The sequence below is a fragment of the Bacillus rossius genome, chromosome 2 (genome assembly GCF_032445375.1).
Source record: "Bacillus rossius redtenbacheri isolate Brsri chromosome 2, Brsri_v3, whole genome shotgun sequence".
Taxonomy (NCBI): Eukaryota; Metazoa; Arthropoda; class Insecta; order Phasmatodea; family Bacillidae; genus Bacillus; species Bacillus rossius.
In genome coordinates, this window is record NC_086331.1 from 107,843,298 (window position 1) to 107,866,570 (window position 23,273).

The 23,273-nt window shown below is 35.0% G+C and overlaps 1 protein-coding gene across 3 annotated transcripts in view; it reads left to right on the plus strand.

The window, feature by feature from the left end:
- LOC134529592 (segment polarity protein dishevelled homolog DVL-3) overlaps window positions 1-23,273 on the plus strand; it is an 85,933-nt gene that overhangs the window by 13,589 nt on the left and 49,071 nt on the right. For 2 of the 3 annotated variants that reach the window (XM_063363844.1, XM_063363842.1), the window contains exons 4-7: window positions 1,391-1,476; window positions 6,869-6,937; window positions 8,803-8,985; window positions 21,469-21,712. In XM_063363844.1, the coding sequence (XP_063219914.1) occupies window positions 1,391-1,476; window positions 6,869-6,937; window positions 8,803-8,985; window positions 21,469-21,712 (582 nt within the window). The remainder of the gene's footprint in view (window positions 1-1,390; window positions 1,477-6,868; window positions 6,938-8,802; window positions 8,986-21,468; window positions 21,713-23,273) is intronic. The other variant, XM_063363843.1, reaches the window with a different exon arrangement.

Genomic DNA, 23,273 nt, shown 5'->3' on the forward strand with positions numbered 1-23,273 from the left:
ATGAAAATGGTCTATATCAATGTTTTTCAACATGTGGGTAATGACCCCCAGGGTGTACATGGATAATTGTCTTTCGTAATAGACATAATTTGTGGTTATATGAGGCAGAGAAACATTTTTTTGAAAGTAGTGTGAGTTAATACTGTACTGTTAAACCATGTTTCTGAAAGGCAAATAATATTGTAACCTGGATGTGACAGGTAATCAAAAAATTTGTTTGATTCAGTTCTTAAACTTCTAACTTTCTGATAAGAAATGTCACATGCACACACAGTCTAGAAGAAAAATTACAGAGTCGAGGCACTCCTCCAGGTGCTGATGTGAAACTAGATCATAGAATTTATTTGACTAATATTATTTATGACATTATTTATGTCAATGATTATATTTATTTATAAGTTACAATAGTATCACTGAAATTAAAGTCAGTGATAATAGCTATTTACATATTCATTTGAATTCCTAATTCCGTGGTCAGACGTGATGTCAACCCAGAGCCATGAAGCAGTTAAAGATCTAGCCAACAGAAGTGTATGATTAAGTTCTCTTATTTTATGAATGATCATAGAGGTTTTGATTTCCACTAAATATAATATTGAGGTTCCATGAAAATTGTTATAGATGTAATGACGAATCAGTATTGACTGCCTTTGTTTTTACTTATTTTTTAAAAATGCATTCAAAATATATGCTCAATGATTTTGTTATTTGTTTGTTATTTTGGGAAAATGTTGATACAGACTTACAGTACTTACAGTAATTTTCGTTGTTGGCCAGGAACATATATATATAATATACATAATGGAATTGTCAAAAAAAAGTTTTGAATAACAAAAAATATCAGTTAACCGAACCAAGAAATTTTTAGCAGCATTAAATGTGAAAAAATGCTGCGTAAAATGATAGTGGAAAATGTGCCAGAGTTATTTACTACATGTTACTGCTAGAAGTCTTGGAGGTTGTTTAAGCATGGGCACACTTATAGTCAGCGTGGGCCAATGCTGACACCTGTGGTCAAACATTTAGGGTTTAGATTTCCAAAAGTAGGTGCCTTGCATTGCAATTATTGATTCTATTGGTTTAGCTGTCGGTAAATAGTGGGGCTGTGCCATGATAGAAGCTATATTTTTTAAAAGGAACATTGTGATTTAATTGTTCTAACTGTTGCAAATGTTTGAAAACCACAATTGAAATTCAAACTAAACTCTATTTAATTGTAAGTTTTGAGTTCTAGTATTGGTGAAATATGTACTTTACTACAGGTCTCAAATCCCTATTGTTTCAGTAAGAAATGCTGTTGGAATCAAATTGGGCCTTATCAATAAAATTTGAGTGGGTTTCCGTATGTAATTTTTCAAGCAATAGTTTTATATGATTTGTTTTGTTATAGTGTTACCAATCCTCTGCGTGCTGGTCGTGCTAATGTTGAGGAAACAACTTATACTGAGACTGAATCTATTATTAGCTCTCGTCAAGGTACGTGTTCGTAATTCCAGATATGCTTATATGTTGAAGTTTTAGTTGCAAGTATGTTTCTTTTGCTGAAAATGAGGATCTATACTCTTAAGTATCGCATGTTTATGCATGCAACTTTTGATCATAGATGTTACAAATATGAGTCTGTTTAGTTTCTTGTAATTTTGATAAATTTTTTTTTTAAAGTTATATTTTGACTTTTTTTGGGCTATATATAATTTATTTCCATACTTAAATTTTAGAATTAATTTTTTTGTACACACTATTGAACTATCACCAGCTTATTCATTTACTCACTCAATCATTTACTCACACATTCACTTATTCTTTTGCACTTAAACATAAACACAATCATCACAGAACATATAGTTGGGAGATTCTGGAGACATTAGGCATAAATGACTGCAAGAAAGTGCAAATAAATGTGTGATGGACCACAAGATAGTGCACTCAGATTTAGGGTCATTCATTATGAAATTACTCAAAAGAAATATAATTTTCGTAGTTTTTGAAAGATATTAGAATATTAAAATGAAATTTTGTAAATTTTTACTATTTTTTAGTAACTTTTCTGTTATGGCTGATATCACTTCATATTTTCAGAACTTTCAGTATCATAAACTGTTTTGAACTAGGGTCTTCAATTAAAAACTACTGTTTAAGTCATTAAATTGTCCCTTGATTCCCTTTTATCTTCGAAATTCTACTTTGAAGTTAGAGGCAAGTTTGTATAAAAATGACATTTTAGATTAAAACATATAGGAATGTGGGGCATATCAAATCCTAAAAGATGCACTTTTGTCCTTTCAAATTGAATACTCACAAAGTTTTTTAATTTATATAGTCAATTGGTAATATTTTACAAGCAATTAAACATAGCATGTTTAAATTTTGAAATTTTAAATTCATTTTTGGTGCAACATGTCTGTGGAGTAACTAATAAACTTGTGAAATTTGTACCATACAAAGTACTAAAGGAGAATAACGTGGTTGATATAAAGTTTGATTTCTTGCTAATGAGACAGTCACAGTTCTTACTCATGTATTGTGACAATATGTAAAAAAGAATTAAAATATTTGTACAATGACTACAGTAGAACTCATTTTTACATATTTCAAGGGACCAGGAAAAAAATATGTAAAAACTGGGAAAATGCAAAATGAGGGAAATGTTCAAATTTTTTTTATCATCTCACTATATGGGAAACAATAAGAAAATTTATACCACACTAAATAATATGTCAAAGACGGTTACGTTTTTATATATTAACTAGAACTTCACTATAATTAAAATTATAAATATATCCAATATCCCCGTTCTTCATTATTGCCGAAAGTTAAACATTGCTGTTCTTGTGTAAGAGATGAGAATGTTGAAGCATCTTGATATAGCCACTTGGTGCTGAAATTTTGTAACACAATTGATTTTTGAACTTTGTATTTAATTACATGTTAAACTATTATTAATTTCAAATTTTTTGAGAAATAATACTATAAAACTATAGCTACCACCATCAATATAATTGTTTACGTTGAGGAATAGAAGTTAAATTGCCATTGCATTGTTTGGATATTCATTGCAGGCGTTTGACTTTTCAGAATGTTTCTAATGTGTTAAAATGAACATCGCCGAATATGCACGAAGACGCCATATTTATAGGAAACTCGTACGTTGCTTAAAACGTATTTTAATAATGGAGCAGTAATCTGCTCTTTTGTGTATTTAAAATGTGAGTTTTCACCTTTATTTTCATGCATAATACATTTAAGATTAAAGGGGAACGCTAAGAAAAGTACTTATTAATTTTTATGTTTATGTCACCATATGTTTGGTTCATGGCCGTATGGTGTACAATAGCACGTGGCACAAAAAAAAAAGTAAGTTGTTTACAATGGCGAACGAAGCTGTGGTGACCATACACTCATGCAGTAACGCTTAATAATTAAACTTCATGCTATTCATTTTGAGAATTTATTGTTTTCTCTAAATTTTCCGATGGTTTGCTACGAAATACAGCACTAATTCTACGTAAACAGTGGGAAATGCTTTTGCACAAGGCGGGAAAAGAATGCATTATTAGTATGTTTCTCTGTATAAATATATACTTCCTGAGTATAAAATTGAATAAATTAAGACTTCTAGAATATGTGTATTCAGTATTTTTGAGTGTGCTTCGTACATTATAATTAATAGCTTGTATCTGATTTTGTAGAAATCCTAGCTCCATTACAATAACACAAGTTTTTAATTGTTTTTATTAAACTTTTAGTTGACAGCTAGGTTGTTAGAGACTTAACACTCGATGGTGTAGGCCAGGAATATTGGGGAAGGGAGTGTCATGGCATATAGCAAGAAGCCAGCTGGCATTTGCATAGAGTGATTTTCGGAAACCATGGAGAACCGAACTTTGTTCCTGTGAATGTGAGTCCAATGTCGTACCACCTTCCGTGTGATGAATATTTTTTGCAAGTTTGATAGTCAATTTGTATATGTGACGAACATTCACAACTAGCAGTCATTGCTGGGAAAGGATGTTAAATTAATACAGTAAAACTCTCTCAAGAAAATATTGGCAAAACCAAACAAAATGTGCTTCTTAAGTAGGAAAACTTATTAAAAAGGTAAATAATAAAAATAAATTTTTCATTGGTTAAATAGTTGCGATGTTCATAAAATGTACAGTATTAAAGTCTAAATGGAATTGCATAGAGGTTAAACAATTACATTAGTGAAACCTCACTGATACAACCTGAAGAAATCTAGGATTATATATTCTTTGTAATTGTTATGTAATTATTAACCATTCAGAAAATGTATTTAGTTTTTGCAGAAATTATTAAACATGCTTTTGTTACAAATGAAAGATCTCAGCTTGTGATGCTCTACCGTTTAATTATTCTTTATTTAAAATCTGACTGGGATGGGATTTGCAGTGGTGGAACTGCTAAGACTAGTTGAACAGGTGGTACAGAGGAGCGTATGAAGGGAAATGGTCCTACCAGGAAAAGGGCTAGTATTGTTGAAAATATCCCAAAAACAACTTAAGAATGAGAGCGATAACAGTCATTTACTCTAACCTCGCCGTGCCCTTGAAGGCTTTGGAGCAAGGGCGAGTTGATAGAACAAAGCACGGGCCACCGAGATATCTGGTTATCTTTCTGTCCGTCCTGGCAGCGTCTGCCAAGGAACAGCACCAACATGCATGGTCTGTTTGATTAGCCTACATTTTAAATTTTACGTTCCTTTTCTAATAAGTTTTTATAACCACAATTTTTTCTTAAAGATTAAAAAAAAAACATTTATAAACAAGAGTGAGCTATTATTTATAAAATCCGGACTGCAGTTTGGAAATAATTTTATAATTTCTGCCTCCCACTGCCGCTCAAATCAAGCTGATGCACTATGGTAATTATCTTCTGCCGTCACGCTGCGTTGTGATTTTCTATTTAATATTTATAAAAAAGTCTCTGTAAAATAACTAAACATTTGTGAATATTTTTAATGTATATAAAATATTTGTGTATACAATCATTTTCAAAGAAATTTGTAAGTTCGTAATTTTTCTTAAATTCATGAGACACCATTTTTTTTTAGGTCTTTACTGTAGCAGTCTTTAATGTATCATTCTTATAATTTTGTTTACGTTAATATAGGTTAACATAAACAAAATTATAAGGATGTAAGTGTACTCAAACTGTTTCTCAAAATGATGAATTTGTACCGTGCATTATCAAAAATTAGGACGTACAAAATATGTCTATTATTTAACCTCAACCTAGCTGAAAAAGGTGCATGACACACGTGAACTAAAAAAAAATCAGCAAGTGACGAATAAACTCTGACAAAGTTCCATAGTTACCATAATTTGCCTGATAAATATTGGGCAAGCTAGACGTTACGGCACTGCTTGATGTGCCGAGCATCCATATAAACCAAAACATAAATTTAGCATGCAAAACACGTGGTCACTATGCTCAGAATGCATTCAGGCATGTAATGGGTTAAGATTTATGATTTTTTTGTGTTGATGTAGTCCTTTTTAAGTGGGAAATTTAATAACCCCAAAATTTATTAATTAAGTGATGTTATGGTTAATGGCATAGGAAATTTTTGGCGCTCTATTAGTCTGACGTTTTAGGCGGGAAAATGTCTTAAGCAGTGTCATTTTAAACAGGTTTTACTGTACACTTACTGGCCTCACAGTTTTAGGGAAGTTTTTCAATTACTAACATTTATATATTTTCATATTTAATTCTACACTAAGATTGTTATTTTTGTTTTTGGTTGAACCTTTTTTTTTACTTCTTTACTTTTAGTCTAAATACTGATTTTAAAATTATTAATTTTTTTATTTGTGTTTTTTATGTACAGTAGAACCCTGTTATAATGTTTTTCAAGGGAGCACCAGAAAAAAACATTATAAGCAGGAAATCTCAATTTAGCACTTAACAATGTTCGAGCTTTGTACCAATGGACTCACCAAGCTATGTAAACAACTTTAATGTTGAAACCAAAGATAGTATACTTGATACATGCATTTTCTGAAACAAGCCAACAATTTTTCAACTTTATCTTGTTCCCTGGTTAAATTTTGTTTGTCTTTAAAGATACACTGCCACATTTTTTGTAAAATTGTCTCACGATTCATGATGACAACATTAAGAGTAAGAACGTCTACTCCTTAACCACCTGAAAATGTTTAATTTGGGGTTCCTACGTATGAATGAAAAAATAAATTATTTGTAAGCAATAGAAAACACTTTTAGTTATGCCCTCGCTCAATGGTTGGCAACTTAAATATCGTAGGACTATGTACGTGCATCTGAATACCCACTGGAATGGCAAGGAAGAGAAGAGTTGACTAAGGGTGCCAACTGATACGTAACTATGAACATTGTGTACCTTCAGTATATTGCATAAAATTGTATTTTAACAAACTTCATGTATTGTATGGCAATGATTGTAAACATAAACATACATAAAGGAAACTCTTTATCGTAAGTGTTGGAATAATTGGTTTTAAAACATTTTTTCCCCATTTATTGAATGTTAGAAAGCAAACATTATAAGCAGGAAATTACACTATTTATGAACGTTATATGCAGGAAATAAATACATTGTCCTTATGGGGGAAATATTGGGACTTTAAAAATATGACATTATAAGCAGGAAAACATTATATGCAGGAACATTATAACAGGGTTCTACTGTATTTCATTTTTTTATTCGGGTTTTAAAAGCTTTGTGATTCTTTCTTTAGAATCTAAGGTTCTTTGAACAAATGCATTTTTTTTTTTTTTCAAATGTTAGACTTTGGATGACTTATTTTTTGTTGTTTTTTTCTACCAAATTATGTTTTGTTATTGCTTATTAGCTTTGTTTTTATTTTAGGGTGTCATAATGTACATAAAGGATTTAGACAGCATGGAGAAAAATTTGATAAATACAATAAATATGATGGTGAGTTATTTTTATTCAAATTTCATTATATTTTTAGTCACTTAATTTTTATGGCATCAAAGAATATATTTAATGTGGAACATACAGGGATGGATCTAGAGGGCAGCAGGGGGCAGTTTGCCCTGGGCACCAACAAATTTTTTTATTTGACCTTTAGTGTATAGGATTTAGGTAATACAATATGTAACACTCCAGACCTCCGGCTAGCTCAACAGTGGTCTAGAGTGCACATTCATTAACTCTTGAAGAAATTCTCTGGGTACAGAAAAAATATTTAAGTTCGAAATGGATGTTACTGTCGTGATTGATTTCTTAAATAAGTCTCTTGGACACAAACTGATTTTCACAATAGGTATTTTATTTATCCATTACAAAAATTCAAAAGTCACCATGGTCGCCATCTTCCGATCACGAAAACAAATTCTTGTCAAAACTACAAACTGGTCGTATAAAACATCTACACTGACTTAAAAACAAATTTATTGTTAGAAAGTACCGAAAGATGACAGTTATTTTTTCTCAATTAAATCCTTGTTTCCTTGCAACACACAGTACAAGCCAAAAAACTCTGTTCTCGGAACAATGGCGAAGTCCTACCCATTGATTTGGGCTATTATCGTTGACTGGTCGAACAAATTCTAATTTAAATGTCCAAAAATGTTTTCAGTTCGGCATAGCCTGGATCACAGCTGCAAAATTCTTCACCTCTACAATAATATGTTAATTCTGAGCCACCCCCAACTCGCAACCTATTGGTACCTCATACAGATGCTGACTGACTGCGTGGCTTCTTTGTCCTCCAAGATGAAAAAGGACTCCCATTTGACGTAATTTCCACCCAAATACAAAAATAGACTCAAAAATATCAGCCAATACTGGTTCATGGCAACAAGTCATGAGTCCTTTTTTTCACGCTCAATCAAGCATCCTTAATCTCTCTCCAGTGCTTATGCAATTGGCAAACTATTGCATTAGCCAGCTTTCAAACAAAGAACCACAACAATAAATTACAAAAGCATATTACATGAACACATATGGAAATGTAACTACACAAATAACTTTAATTTATTGGCTTATGACCCAAAAGCAAGCAATCATCAGAAACACTTAAAAAGCATGTAACAATGTTAATTATGATCATAAAACATGCAGAAAAAACACAAATACTCCTCAAAAAGAATAAATAACTGGTATTTACATGAGATCAAAAAACTGCACCAAGTATTACCAATGCATGATCCGACAACATGTTAAGTTTTTAATAAACTTATTAACAAGTAGGGAGGACTGCCTGGGTTGTTGCAAATATCAAAAGTAAGTATAGTTTTTGTTCTTTGTCAAATAATTTTTAAAGTTTTAAGAATTAACATTGGAACATGATTAAACTAAGATTTTTTTTATATTTTGTTTTTTGCATTGAACATTGAAAACTACATAATTGCTATATATGCAGGTTTCCATGAAATAAAACTTACACTCAAACGTTGGAAAGTAAACTTGGTTTGATAAAATTTAATTAAAAATTTTGACAAGTAATATACACAGTTGCAAAAGAAAATGCCTGGTATGTATATTGCTGTTTGGTGAAAAAAAGGGATGTGGGGACTAATCACAATTTTTGTCCTGGATGAAAGAAATCCTTGATCTGTCCCTGGGAACATATATATGTTAAAACTAATTTTTTAGTGGATGGTATTAAGGTCTTATTATGACAACCAAGTTGACTTGTGCCTTTTGTAACATCCAATACAGAATCAGAACCACATATTTTATTTTAATGATATAGAATAATATATTTTATGTTATAAGTGTATAGAGTTATTTGATTAGTATGATTTAAATTTTTTTATTATGTTCCTGTTCAGGGTTACGAATCAATGGTCATTCAAAACATCCTCCTGGCCATGGGTATGAATCATCTTCGATGTTGAGTTCGGACTTGGAGACCACAAGCTTTTTAGAGTCGGAAGACGATGCTTCAAGCAGAATCACCACTACTACAGGCAGAGCTACTAATTTGTCAGTTGACAGGCAAACTCTGGGAACAGGTAAATTAGAATTTTAATACTAAGCTTCTGAAATTGAAGTTAAACTAGTGATGGCCTGATAGCTGGCATTGGTTATCAGTATTATCATACTTTTTCACTTTTTTCAATATTGGCCATCAGTAAAATAAAATTGATTCTATGGGTTACACAATTTTGAAACTACTTGGCAAATAACACTGGAAGTGTTGGTGTGCCACATCTCAGGTTTTTGGCACATAAGCAATACGGCACTGGTTTTGCCGGTCCTTCTCTGCCTGCTTCCTGTCGTAAGTGATTCCTAGGATATGGAGGGGGGTGGGAGGCCCGAGCTCACCTCCCACCCCCTAACACCCTCCCAATTTATGCACTTCAAACAAAAGCGGTTGTCCAGGGACCATAACACACAAAGTGCTATCAGCAAACATTTTTGTGTTTTACAGGAATATCAGTACTATCAGCACACGTAATACAAATAAATACAGTATTTACCCGCTTATGGGTCGCATATTTTATGCCGATTTTTATTTTGAAAAAGTGTAGTACGAATCTGATGGCAAATTTATAACTGGGTAAAAAAAATATAACCCCTGTTTTGGTTTTTAATAAGTATGTTGCTAGTAAGTCTAAATTGTTTAGTTAAAATATCTGAGCAGTGCATGGAAAGCTAATCTGCCTGGCCACCATGCCAGTTGCCCAGCCAGCACCGGCGAGTGACGTGACTTGCTGGGCTGGTGTTCGGCTGGAGGAGGGGAAATATAAAAATAAACCAGCCATTTGTGTGTGTGCAGTCTATCACCACGTGTGTATTTTGACAGGTTTTTAAGATGCAATTGTGAACCAACATAATTTTTTTTTTTGCGTGAGATTCCTCAGTTTTCAAATGCAAAATTCTAAAACAAAACTACAGCCATCGTTGGTGTTTTGAAAGTCGCATTTCAAAGCCCGGCTTTTTAAATTCTTTAGTTCCCGCAAGAATTTCTCTCTTGACTGTAACTTGCTGCGTGCTAGTTTTTATAAAAGAAACTGACAAGAAAGGATAGCTTGCTGCCTTTTTTCTAGTCTGAAAAAAAGACTAGTTTAAAAAAATACAATAGCCAGGAAGGCATACACAGCTGTCTTTTGTTATTAGGAGGGGTCGTACAGCAGTAGGAGTGAGAGGGAGGAAGGTGGGCATGGGTTAACACCAATGCTGTCTTATGCACCAATGAGCTGAGACACGGAACAAAGACTTGACTTGTATTCTATTGTAAACAGATATATGGTGCGATTCATATTTGAGGGCGACCCTTATGGCGAAAAAAGTTGGATTTTTATGATTCAGATTATAGGTGCCACCTTAATGAGGAGGCGACTCTTCTGCGGGTAAATACAGTACATATCTGTAAAACAGCGCACAATGTGGTGTGAAAGTTGCCAGTTTTCTGGCCTCCTCAATCCAGATTGTTGGGGAAAACTTTTTTTATAATTTTTAGTGAATATATTACATGTCCTCATTTGTTTACTCCAGATCTGAGAGAGTTTAAATGCGGCATGCAGACTCTATTCGTAAGCAGTGCCTGCCCAATGTTTTGTTTTGTTCTAAAATAGGACTGAATAAACTTCTGTAGATCTGGTAAAAAACATTAGGCCACAAATGTAAGAAATATGATTATGATATCTTGGCATCCTGTTACATGTTTTTAGGGTAGCTAATACACAGCGGCCAAATGGATACCGGTCCACCTACCTTTCCTCCCTCCCCTAGGGTAGTAACTGCACCGGTGACGTTTATTTGACAGCTCAGACTGACTGACCAAAAAAAAAAGGGTTCGCCTGTCACAAAGGAGCAAAAAAAAATCTTTGCGCCTTTGCCTTTTACAGGAGCATACATGTATTAAAGAGAAAAGAAAGGATCATGCTAAGCTATTTTTTACTCTTAAATAAAAATTATAAAATGCATAAATGATAGATTTTACAATTGTATTTATTTTGTATTCACAATAAGTTGTACGGTTTTGCACCCTGGCAATTGGAAGAGATATAAATGAATTGCTAGCAGCTTCTATCCTGTGAACAAACAGTTATTCCTTGAAACCAGAGACATGATTATTTCCCCCCTTCCCCATCCCGTTTTTCCTCTCTGTCAACTAAGATGCATTCTTCTGACTGGTATAGAGCGCTATTAACAAAGGAGAATACTTGCACTTCAAATAATTTAGTTATACTACTTAGTTTTGTTAAAATTCTAAAATTCAATAAGAAAATTTTGTACTAAATATTATGATTGTATTTACCTGGTACTGAATAATTACACATTCAACAGAGACAAAGTGAAATTTCTGACATAATACTGTTACTTTTTGTACGTAATCTTTGTTTTTATAGTTCAAGTGGATTATTGAAGTGTTAGTTTCACTTCTAATGTGTGTGATGTCCATGCACCAATATTTTACTTTATTTTTTTAAAGTTATACATGAGCATACATGAATAGGTACATGTATTTATCAGATTGGCGATAATGCAAAATGTTATGTGGATCTCAGCTGAATTTTTTGGGCATCAAAAACGTGAATTTTTCCTTACGTAAAACATACTGGCAATCCGCTTCTAAACATTGGGAATACTGTGAAAACTATGTTTATAAATTATTTATATGATAATTTTGGTGCAAAAATGGCAAGAAAACCATGAAAAATATCAGCATAATGATTTTTCTAATGGCTGTTGGGTTTTATTCATCTTATCATCTGTTGTTTAAAAACACTGCATCTTCATCAAAGGTAATATGCTTAAATAATAAAATAAGTGAATACAAGTTGCCAGATGCTGAAAGCTATACAATTTTAAGTTGTCTGGTTTTTTGTTCATGGCCAGTAACCATTTCACTGAGAAGTGCTTCTCCTGTATCTTTTGGTTCTATTGAATCTTTTTCCTTGGTTTGTGTACATGTTTTTTGTTTACGTGTTAAAGATTTTTTTAACGTTTATAAATAATTGCAGTTTAAGTACACATTGTTACCAGCATGTATAAAATAAAGCAAATTGTGTTGTAATTGTGATGTACTACTTGCTGGCTCACAGTAGTTGCTTAATGAAGTAGACCCGGGCATTTCATTGCTGGCTGTCACTGGGCTATTATCACAGCCATTGCGGACTCCTAGGCTGAGTACCAGACTGGGGCATCAAACCATGGAGCCCACCGGGAGTACCAGTACCCTAACCTCCAGTATTTAATTTATTAAAGCTAGGTTTTGTTAATTTTGTGTTAAAGGCTAGTAGGGCTGCTATGTAGTATGTTTAACTTTATATTTGAGGTCTCAGCCATAGCATAAGTTTGAAAGACCAAAAGGGGGCAGGGGAGTTTATTTTTAATTTACTGGGTGTTGATTTGGAGTGTAAATGTTTTGGATAACTTTAAATTTTATGTGTTAGAATTATATAATTTGCGGGCATTGATATTATTTAGCTATCTGCACAGGAAGGTAGCTGCACAGTGTGCAGATTTTTAGTTATTTTGTAAATATATGGCACTTATTAATATTGCTTTTAGTGTTTGTGTGGGGTGTTGTTTATACTGAGAGATTCCAAAAAAACGTGAGCCACTTCCTCCCTCCCTCCCTCCCTTACCGGAAGCTGGAGAAAGGTCTGCGGAGGGAACGAATTCCCTCGACCCACGACTGGGTCCATGTGTACCTAGGCAGGCGGGGTAGTACTGCCAGCTCCACCACTCCCTTGGCCGACGTGTAGTGCAGTTCGGGGCATTGCCCTGCTTGCTGGATGCTGCTACTTAATGTGCTATGCTTCTGCCTTGAGGTATGCACCCTTGATGATTATCCCGGCCTCTTGGAGGAACTTGTAGGCCACTCAGTAGAGGCCGATAGGGTCCCTTGTGACCGGCTGGTGATGCTCCAATACTTAAATCTGGAGTTTCCCAGCATCCTGCAGGGCAGCAGTTATGTCATCAGCAGGTAGCTTAGCCCCACTGCTGTTCTGAAGGACATAAAAGTGCCAGGGTTCCCCCCTTTTGTGAGACCGCTGTTGCTGCACACCTTCAGCGTGCTGTTTGTCCAGTTGTCTTCATGGCTGGAACTGCCTCTTTCATCTTGGAAGGGGCAGTCTGTCAGCACAGGACACTGGTGGGGGCAGCGGTACTTTGGGTACCCCCGCTGCAGCCCTCCTCCGGGATGGCTGACTGTGGGCGTGTCTGGGTGCTGCTTCCCTTCAGCTCCAGGGCAGGCGAGGTGGCTGCCTCGCATGCCAGGACAGCCTCGTAGATGTCCCACGAGACATACCGGATAGGGTCTGCAGCCACTCATGCTGCTTGGCTGTGGATCTTCATAGTGAAATTGCGAGCAATCCACACTCCACATATGGACCTGCAAAATGATGTAAGGGTTATCAGGGAGGGACTCCAGTACAGGGGCCTTCAGGCAGCTGCTATTCTCTGGCAGCAAGTGCAGACTGTCTCCGCAGGTGCCTTCCCATTACCACCTCGATGAACACTGGAGCTCTCATGCGGGCCGGTATGAGGGGCTCGTACTTGCGCACGAACCTAACTCCAGGCAACCTGTCATGACGTGACTTAGTTGCCTGCTCCATGACAGGGCTCCTCGCCGAAGGAAAAGACCAGGTTGATGACAAAGCTGTCATTAGGTGTCAGTGTCTTGAAAGCCAACCTCGGTTCCGTGAATTTTTGCTTGTTAGTCAGCATGGTGCAGGAGCAAAGGGAAAAGACGTCTGCCTCCGTCCGCAGCTAGGGTTTGATCGACTACTACTTGCTGGTGTGGTATTAGCCTGTAATCATGACTCTGTCTTTAAACAAAGTGCGACTTCAGGTTGAACCAGTTAATATATCATTAATATAATGGAACAAGTTGATAGGACAAATGAGTTATTTATGCAGCAGTGCTGATTTTTATAATTTTATTTACCATCCTGCCAACTTAAGAGCTTAGATTGACATTAAAGCAAAGACCGTACATGATGTTTGCCCGCCTACAGCTTAACGGTGTGTTGGTTCCCTGAAATACAATGTATAAAGGTTATACTTGTACACCAAGCCTCCAGTAACAAGATAAATAATTTTGATCTGAATAACATTCTACAAGCTTTAAAACTAACCTCATTATTTTGTTCCACTTGTACACCAAGCCTCCAGTAACAAGGTAACTAATTTTGATCTCAATAACATTCTACAGGCTTCAAAACTAACCTCAGTATTTTGTTCCTTCTTGCACTGCTACGTTCGCCTTCTAACAAATAAAATCTCCAAAAGATTAACATTTTACATTCTTTATCGTAATTTAGTCTTACAGTTATGCAATATTTATTGTATTATGGTATACATAGATATAATTTTTCTGAGCGGTGCATTACTGTGTACTGCTGGTAGAAGCGATGATAAGCTGTAGCACTTTGTAAATTAAAAAATTATATTTGTCGAAGAAATATTTAAAATTGGTAAAAATTGGCATAAATGTGTAAAATAACTATAACACCACTTGCTGCCATAACATTAAACGTGAATGCATGCTTCTCATTATTAATTAAGTAGTTAGTTATTTAGTATTGTTTCTATATTAGCAGAATAATTAGGAATTTTTTTTATTGTATCTTTTTCTCTCATAATAATTTTTAATTTTAATGTTCAGAACACTTTATTGTTTATTATGTTCACCATTAGATTTTAATGCAAAATTGTAATTAATGTGTTGGGAAATTTAAGATGGCTTATTTTTCATTAAATTCAGATTTATAGAACTTCACATGAGTGTAGACACACACAGACAGTCAATAATAATAAACACACAGACAGGCTTGGCAAAGATTGACTAAAATTCGTTTCTCTATAAAGTGTCAGAGCTGCAATGCTGCCTAATGGTTTGACTTTTCTTTACCTATTTTGGCAGCTTTCGAATGTCGTGAAAGTCAACTAATTTCAACACTTAATACAGGGTGGCCACAGACGGGGAAAAAGTAAGGGAATTTTTTGAGATAAGCTTGTTTCAGCATTGCAATGATTTCTTCAATGGCTATTCATTATAAAAATGTGACTTAGCTGTATAATTTTCAAAATTATGTGTGCATGTTCATCCAATAATCCAAGCATAATTTATTTAAAATGTGTGTTTAAAAGCATGGTGTGAGGCTTATTCAAAACTTGACAATGCGGCAAGGCAACGCGCTAAAGTTCCTTCAAGCTCCATTGTTGGTTAACCTGCCGTTTGTTAAATAACAACAGACATCCTGCATATGGTTTGAAAGTGCATATATTTGTGAAAAAAGAGTTGCAATGATTACAGAAGGTTTGCAGTTTTGCGATTATCTACGGCGCGGCAGCTGAAAACCCCTAAAATGATAAAAATTGATGAGCGAAAGGAAATAATGTTATGGGAAGAAAGTCAGCGTATGTGACTGGAGGGAAAAAATAAATTTGTGGCCGAACTTTTAATGGTACTTTACTGCAGTAAACAAAACATCTTCGGTCGGCACTGTACTTATTATTTTTCATTCATTACCATTTGTTTCCTCTCTTTAATTTAAATATATCATTCACAGTTAATATATAAGTAAAATATTTTCTACCTAATATCTGTAATTTGCTTCAAGAATTTTAATGGAATTATCGAAACTTTTAACAGCATTCTTGTGGCAGGAATATATTGTGAAAAAAAATAACTGGTAGACATCTAAAATGGTACCGAGCATGCTTTATTATTTTTACAGGGAAACTTTTAAGGCATGTTATAATTTGAAATGATTATGAAAGCCCGAAATAAAAAAAAGGATAGAAAGTTGAAATATGATTCTAAGATCTATGTTTAAGTATGATGTGAGGCTTATTTTAATCAAATATTTTTGGTTATGGTCTAAATAGAAGGGGTACGAGGCTTATTCGAGTAATTCTAAAGAAGAGCCACTTTTCTGTAAAAAATTTTAATTACAAAACTCTGAATAGCATTCTTGACATGTTTTACAATCTTCTTTAAGAGGGTGTTGTGATATAAGTGGTGAAGTTAGGTTACATATTACAAATACTGTGTTATTGTGAAAATTATCAGTTAATTTATCTACAGTAAAAGTCCTGAAATATTGTTTGAACTATTGGTTAGGAATCACCAATATAATGTAGCTTATGTGGTGGAAATATAGGAATAATAAAATGGAAATAGTATATAGAAATTTAAGGAAATATATTTTCTCAAATCACTTGATATGATATTTTTAGAATGGAAAATTGTGTGTGTGTTAATGTCCAGCTAAGAGGCTATAAACAATGATAAATGCCTGTTAATTATTTCAATAGGTCTTGGCCTTGCATGGGTCTCAGTAGTCAAATAAAACAATCAATAAAAGTTGAAACTTAGATGAATTTAGTTAGTTTTAATTCAGTTTTCTATATATTGTTACGATTATTAAAACAATAATCGTCGTGGGTTCGTAAATGGATAGCCTAATTAAAGATTTTATTACACAGTTTTATTGATTGCCAATATTTACATCACTAACAAATAATCTTCTAAATACGCCTAATAATCAATTATACTTAAAAAATATTCATTCTCCAGTCACTTGGTTCTTACACACTGCACACCTCGCTGGGCCGCACCTCTGGCGCAACTCTTGCCGCAGCACCCCTCGTGGGTCTCCGCTGCGGGACTTCACCGCCCCCTTCGCACTTTCCTTCATCGAGGATCCGTTCGACGCTTCGCTCGGGACTCTTGCTGTACCCGTGGCACTCTCGCACCCAACTATCGCAGAGAAACTCTCTCGCCGAGGAACTCCGCCGCACCCGCGGCACTATCGCCCGGAAAACTCCACTCTCAACTGCCTTGGAGGCCGGCGTCCTGGGCTTATATAGGCCTAGGCGCCACTTCTAGAAGTCGCGAGCGCGGCTGGGGCCAGTCGCGTCATTCCGTGCCGACCCAATGCCAGAAATCTCGTGACACGCTTCGGCGGCTCGCGTAACTCCCCAGCTGTAAGGTGTCCGATAACAGCACCGAGACAGAGTGCCGCGCGGGGAGTGGTGGGCAGGAGGGAGGGGAAGCGGCGACCCATGTAATCCACCAGACGCGCGCGGCACGTCTCACGTTGTGGTGGCAACGTGACGCCAGTGGCCGTGTGGGGCCGCCAGCCAGCTCCTAACCTGCGCGCGCCGAGGCCCTGCTCATGTTCGTAACAATATATTCTGAATGCCATTAATACATATAATATGCATGCATCTAAAAACAATCTTTGCAGTTTATAACGGATTAGTTTTAAAATAACTAGTATAAGTAATTACTTTAACTGAAAGTTTTATTTTAATAGTTCTACAACTTATGTTAGTTTACGGAATGACCCAAGTATTCAGCTAAACTATCTTGATGATAACAGCTCAATATGACCTTAGTGACTATCTGCCTCTAGTGTTTCACTCAATTTCAGAGTATGTTTAGGTTGCTTAACTCAGAGAGTAGAACAGAAGATTCTTGGAGTTCAGGACTTCTGGACCTGTCCCTCAGTGATTCAGGATATCTGAAACAAAGCTAGGAAGGTGTCTATGACTATGACTTAAGTAAGAAACTGTAGCCTAGAACACTGCTGTCTTTCTTCAAATTGGTTCAAAACTCCTAAAATAAGATTTATCTCACAAATGATGACATCAGGGAAAGTCTCAGGTCTGAATAATTCTTAAGGCACTTAACATCGTCTTTCGCACGACGCGGTTGTACAATAGGATCGTGACGACTACCTAAATCTGATTAAAATGCAATTCAGATGTCCGAGACTTGGACTCTAGATAAAATTTAGTTAAAATCATGGTCGTCGCGCATCTTCTAGACCTCAATGCGGGATCCCTGGACCATTCGGGCCACCACACGCGCGGGAGATGTCTTGCTACGTCCGAAGTCTAGACTCGACATTATATTTATTTTTTCTGATTATTGAAGAAAATAACTATTCAATTTCATTCGCTGGCCAAGGAACAACCATCTTAAGAGAAACTATTGAAGATAGAGAAATTCCTACTTGGCAACCTTAGCAAATGTGTAGATGAATGTAATTAAATGTGAAATGATGCATAGCATAGCTAAAAACAGAATACTTAATCGAACAAGAAATAATATGTAGAGAAACGAAAACCAAAGAATCAAAATGGAAACTTCTAGATAAAACATATATGGGTCACTCAAATACACAAACTCAATAATATAACAACATAAATTGACAATTTAACATATTTAAGATTAAAATAAATACAGATGTATGAAATACTAATAGTAAAAATAACGTGTATACATGTCCAATGTTTCCACTTCCTTAAACTAACCAAACATCTTTACTATTTTATAGTGTTTTTAATGAAGATAACCATCAAATAACACTATTAAGTGTTTATAATGAAGCTAACCTAACCACTAACCAACCATTCTCACAATTTTACTCTTGATTAATGTACCTAACATAACCACTCTTTAAATGGTCAATTACTGGTTAACTACTTGTAGTATCACAATGTCCTCTGTGATAATAATTTGAAAATATGCCATGAAGTAAAAAATGAAGCATTTTGGAGTTTTTGTTATTTTTGCAGTGAAATGCCTCTCCTGTAGTATTTCTGCATTTTATTTTGGTAACTTAATTGTCTTCTACAATTAATTTGGGTTACTTACATAATCTCATAATGTTTTTACTCTTGGTGAGTTTTGTACATGGATAATAAACAACTAGAAATACATATCTTATTTATATTGCCCCATCATGAATAAAATTAAGTTCAATCTTTGTTTACTCATTTGTCTATTTAATACTTGCAGTTTGAAAAAAAAACGTTGATTAGTATTCAAAAGTGAATTAGCATAACACTGCAAAATAAGGGTCAGGGAAAATTATAATCTGGTTAGGGAAAACCTGGAAATGTCTGGGAATTTCATTTGAGATTTTGTCTGGCCACCCTAATATAGCTTGACCAAAAATGTTACCAAATACAGTCCAATGAATAAACTTTCCAGGGCCGCACTGATGTGGCAGCTCCCACAATTAAGTTGCTCAAAAAATTGCAAACTTATGTTTATATATAATATTCAGCTTGCAGTTTGGCACTGTTTGTCATGGCAAAAATTCATAAATGCAAAATAAGATATAAAATGAAAACATAAACTCTCAGAAAAAAAGCCTAAATCAGTTGATGTCAAACAGGTAAACCCTACGATGAACCTAAACAGGTATTATGGACAACATGATGACAGTACTGACGAACCATTCAATCTTAAATATCAGAAGTAGAAGAATTCCGTGGAAGAATTTAGTCATTAAAAATAAAAAATAATAAGAGCACACATGAACACAGTGGGTTATAACGGTTCGTTATATACAAAATAAAAAGATGTAAGCGCCAATGGTAGTTTTTGTTTTATTTTTCAAAATAGAATGTTGCTCAGACGAATCCAATCACTTTCAAAATTTTTCTCACTCATTCAACTCGTACATCCGCCTGTCGAGAATTTCTCGCAGCTCGGGCGATGAGAATTAACTAAAAATAACGTAGGTTAAGTCCTTCAGTAACATCTTACTGTAAGTACGTGAAATCAGTGCGGCCTCAAACGTGGCCGCACCCGGCGAAAACGGATTTCGCCATGGGCAATACGCCGACGTCGGTAGCCGCTATTTCTAATTAAAACTGTCCAAAAAGTTCCAAACCCAACAAATGATTAAATTACTATCTTCGGCATGGCTCGAGCTACCGATGTTAAATTTATCCTTCTCAATTACTACATATTTTGTGAAAAGCCATTGAACGCGCCCTCCTGGTGCGGCGATCGACAGACGACTGACGAGATCATGGCACTGGTTCCTCCACGCAGGAAGGACAGTCACATGACCTTACCGACCAATCACATACACTCTTCATTCACACTAACAATTACAAGCCAATCAGAACACAGAACATATACACTGAAAACCATTTCCACACATAGAAACAGGGGATTCACTTTCTCCTTCTCTCTCTAACACTGTGGGAGAGTAGTTCTCCTTCAGTTCCCACGCAGTGACGAGATATCATTTCTTCTTGGTGGGGAATCACCGTTTCTATCTCACTTGCACTCGCAGGTCTCTTATACCTGCCTCTTTCTAATACATCCCACACCAAGTCCATTGTTATAGAACATTAGGTAACAGCAATCATAATACAAATTACTTGACAAAATTAAATTTATTTAGAAAAACCTGAAAAAGTAGGCCAAAACAGGCAAAAATCCAGTAAAACGACTTATTTGTGAACAATTACATAAAAAATAGTAATGATTTAAAATGTCTGTTAAAATACAAAGTACACTCTTAAAACACACAGCAAGTGCAAATATCTACCCTAAATTACATAAAAACTGTAAAAATATTCTTAGCAAGACTTTTTAAGAAATGTTTACATGAAAACAGTTTAAAAGAAAAATATTTAGCTAGGACGGCAGGGGTCTTGCAACGTTACAGGGTTAACAATTGTGAGACAGTTTCAACAATAACATTAAATGCAGACAAACAACAAAACCTGGACAATGAAGCAAATATACAGAAATGATGAAAATACACAGATATTATGGACAACATCAATGAACACAGTAGGTTCTCTATGACAAAACATTTGCGACGTTTCCAGTGTCCGACATATGTGTTTGTGCCTGGTAACAGGAATAAATGCCAGATCCCGAAACGTCGCAACTGTTTTGTGGTAGGAATGCTACTATGTTCATCAGTGTTGTCATCGCTGTGTTGTCATAATATCTATTGATCTTCATCATAGTGTTTGTATATTTGCTGCATTGTCTAGGTTTTGTTGTCTGTCTCCATTTACTGTTATTATTGAAACTGGCTCTGTGTTCGTCTGTGTTGTTATTTTTTCATGACTAATTTCTTTCCATGGAATTATTGTGTTGTCTGATACTTAAGTTTGATTGTGTTTGTCTGTGCTGCTACCATTGTGTTGTCCATAATACCTGTTTAGGTTCATCGTTGGGTTTGGTTGACATCAGCTGATTTAGGCTTGTTTTCTGTGGGTTTATATTTTCATTTTATTTCTTATTTTGCATTTATGATATTTTCCCATGAAAAACAGTGCAAAAATGCAATGGCGTATGCCCAAGAAATTGTATTAAATCAAAATTCCCAATTGCATGAATCATTTAAAGAACGAATTAAGTTTCAGTCACCCTATTTGTACATTGCATTTTTTAAACAGCTTCTCTATCATTATTGCCTACAATATAAATGTTGTGGTGTAACTTTTTTTTTATGTAATCAAACATGCTCTTGCAGTTGCTTTGTATTCGTAAATTCATTACAATAGTAAACAAAGAGTACTTTTAAGTGAATACCCAACTGACAGGTGCACTATGGTTACCCATATTTCATGTTATTGTATTAAGAAATATGTTTTATAATTTTTAAGAACATATATCTGTTATCTTGAAATAATAATTAGATACTGTATGTGTTTAGTTTTGTAAATATTTTTAATTGTGGGTGCAATTTTTTTGTTGTGTGTAGATCACAGCAGTGTTTCTCACCTGCATCTCACCAGGCGGCGGCCTCAGCGAAGACGACGCCACCGCGCTCCACCGGCCATGTCGCGCACTTCTTCGTTTTCCTCCATCACGGACTCTACCATGTCACTCAACATTATTACAGTTACTCTCAACATGGACACTGTCAACTTCTTGGGGATTAGCATAGTAGGCCAGAGTAACAAAGGCGGTGATGGAGGAATCTACGTGGGTTCTATAATGAAGGGGTAACTATACACAATTGTTCTTTTCATGTTATTAAAGAGTGTGATTTTTACTATAAATTGATTTACAAGAACATAACTAAGCCATTTGCAAAGTTCATTGATCTAAAGGCTTGAGCTCACATTCTATTTCATGGTTATTTCATATTTACGTAGGTTTGTTTGCAGTTGTTGTTTAACCGCATATTTTGCCAAGAGTTATTTCAAAATGTTATTTGTGTGCATGCAAGTGGTTATAATTGTGAAGCCTTGTGTGACATTTAACCACAATTAGAAAACACAGCAAATGTTTCATGATGAAATTTGTAACATAGCATAAAATGTTCATAGCGGTCAAGATAAATTTACCGGAGTGTGACTTTTTAAAAATAGCGAAGAAATAATGAAAAACCATGTGTGAAACTGAGCCTCAATATCACTTACTTTTTTTCCCTGTCTGAGGTGGAGATTAGGCACAAGCTGTAAGGAACTGGCTGCCCTAACTGAGGGGCAAAACTGTCGTTCTGGCCCTCTTGAGGAGTGCATGAAATGAGACAAAATGGAGTAATGAAGAAATGCATTTTATGGAAACAGAACTACCTTAAGAAAACCTTTTAGCTCATAAAATAATTAAACATGTTTGCTTAGTAATCCATCACTGCTGTTATTTTATTAATTAAGTGTTAAAATTTTAATATTGACATTCATCAGGCTGGTACTTGCCTCGACGTATTTTTCACACGTTACATTGTATATAAATAGTATAACAAAAACATCTCAAATCTTTTTTAATGAACAAATTTTTCATTTCAACGCTAAGCGATACCATAAAATGTTTTCAAAACACATTAGATTAATTCATGCCATTAAAAATTAGTATGTTAGGTTGCAGTGAAAATTATTTAACCTAAATTACAAAACTATTGACAATTCTTAAGATTGTGTTTGTAGTTAAACCAAAGAACTTGGGCACTTCTAAACCTGCTGATGTACCATATTTAAAATTAAAGGCAGGCCATTTGATCATACTGATGTGCATAGAGCAGCTTAGAACAGTGTGCCCTTCAGTGTGAATGAGGGTTTGCACGTACTGTGAGCTGACTGTTTCATGAATTACGAGTGCTGCTAGTGGTTGCGCTCTAGCAACCACTGGTTTTATATTGCAGCTGTTGTGACTCTGCATTGTACCCACTTACCGTATCTACCTGGATTTAGGCCAACCCCTACATTTTAATGTCCCTCCACATCAGTATCACTTTAATCCACTCATTTTTCTATATCCTCACTGCCAACTTGGGGATTTATTTACTTTTAGGAGTGTTTCATTCTTTTTTTTTTTTAAACTGAAATGCAGATGTGCCATTTTTTGTCATCACCTATAACAGGTAGGTAATTTTAAATCTTCCAAAAAACTACAACAAAAAATTCCGATTAGCGCAACGTGTCAATCATGCAAATAAGATTAACGTTACATTTTGAAAGGGAAATATTTCGAAGCATAGACAAGAATACCAACATAAGAAATAAATACATAGGATACATTCCATTTTGGTACCATATTAGGAAAACTTATGGCTCAACTTGT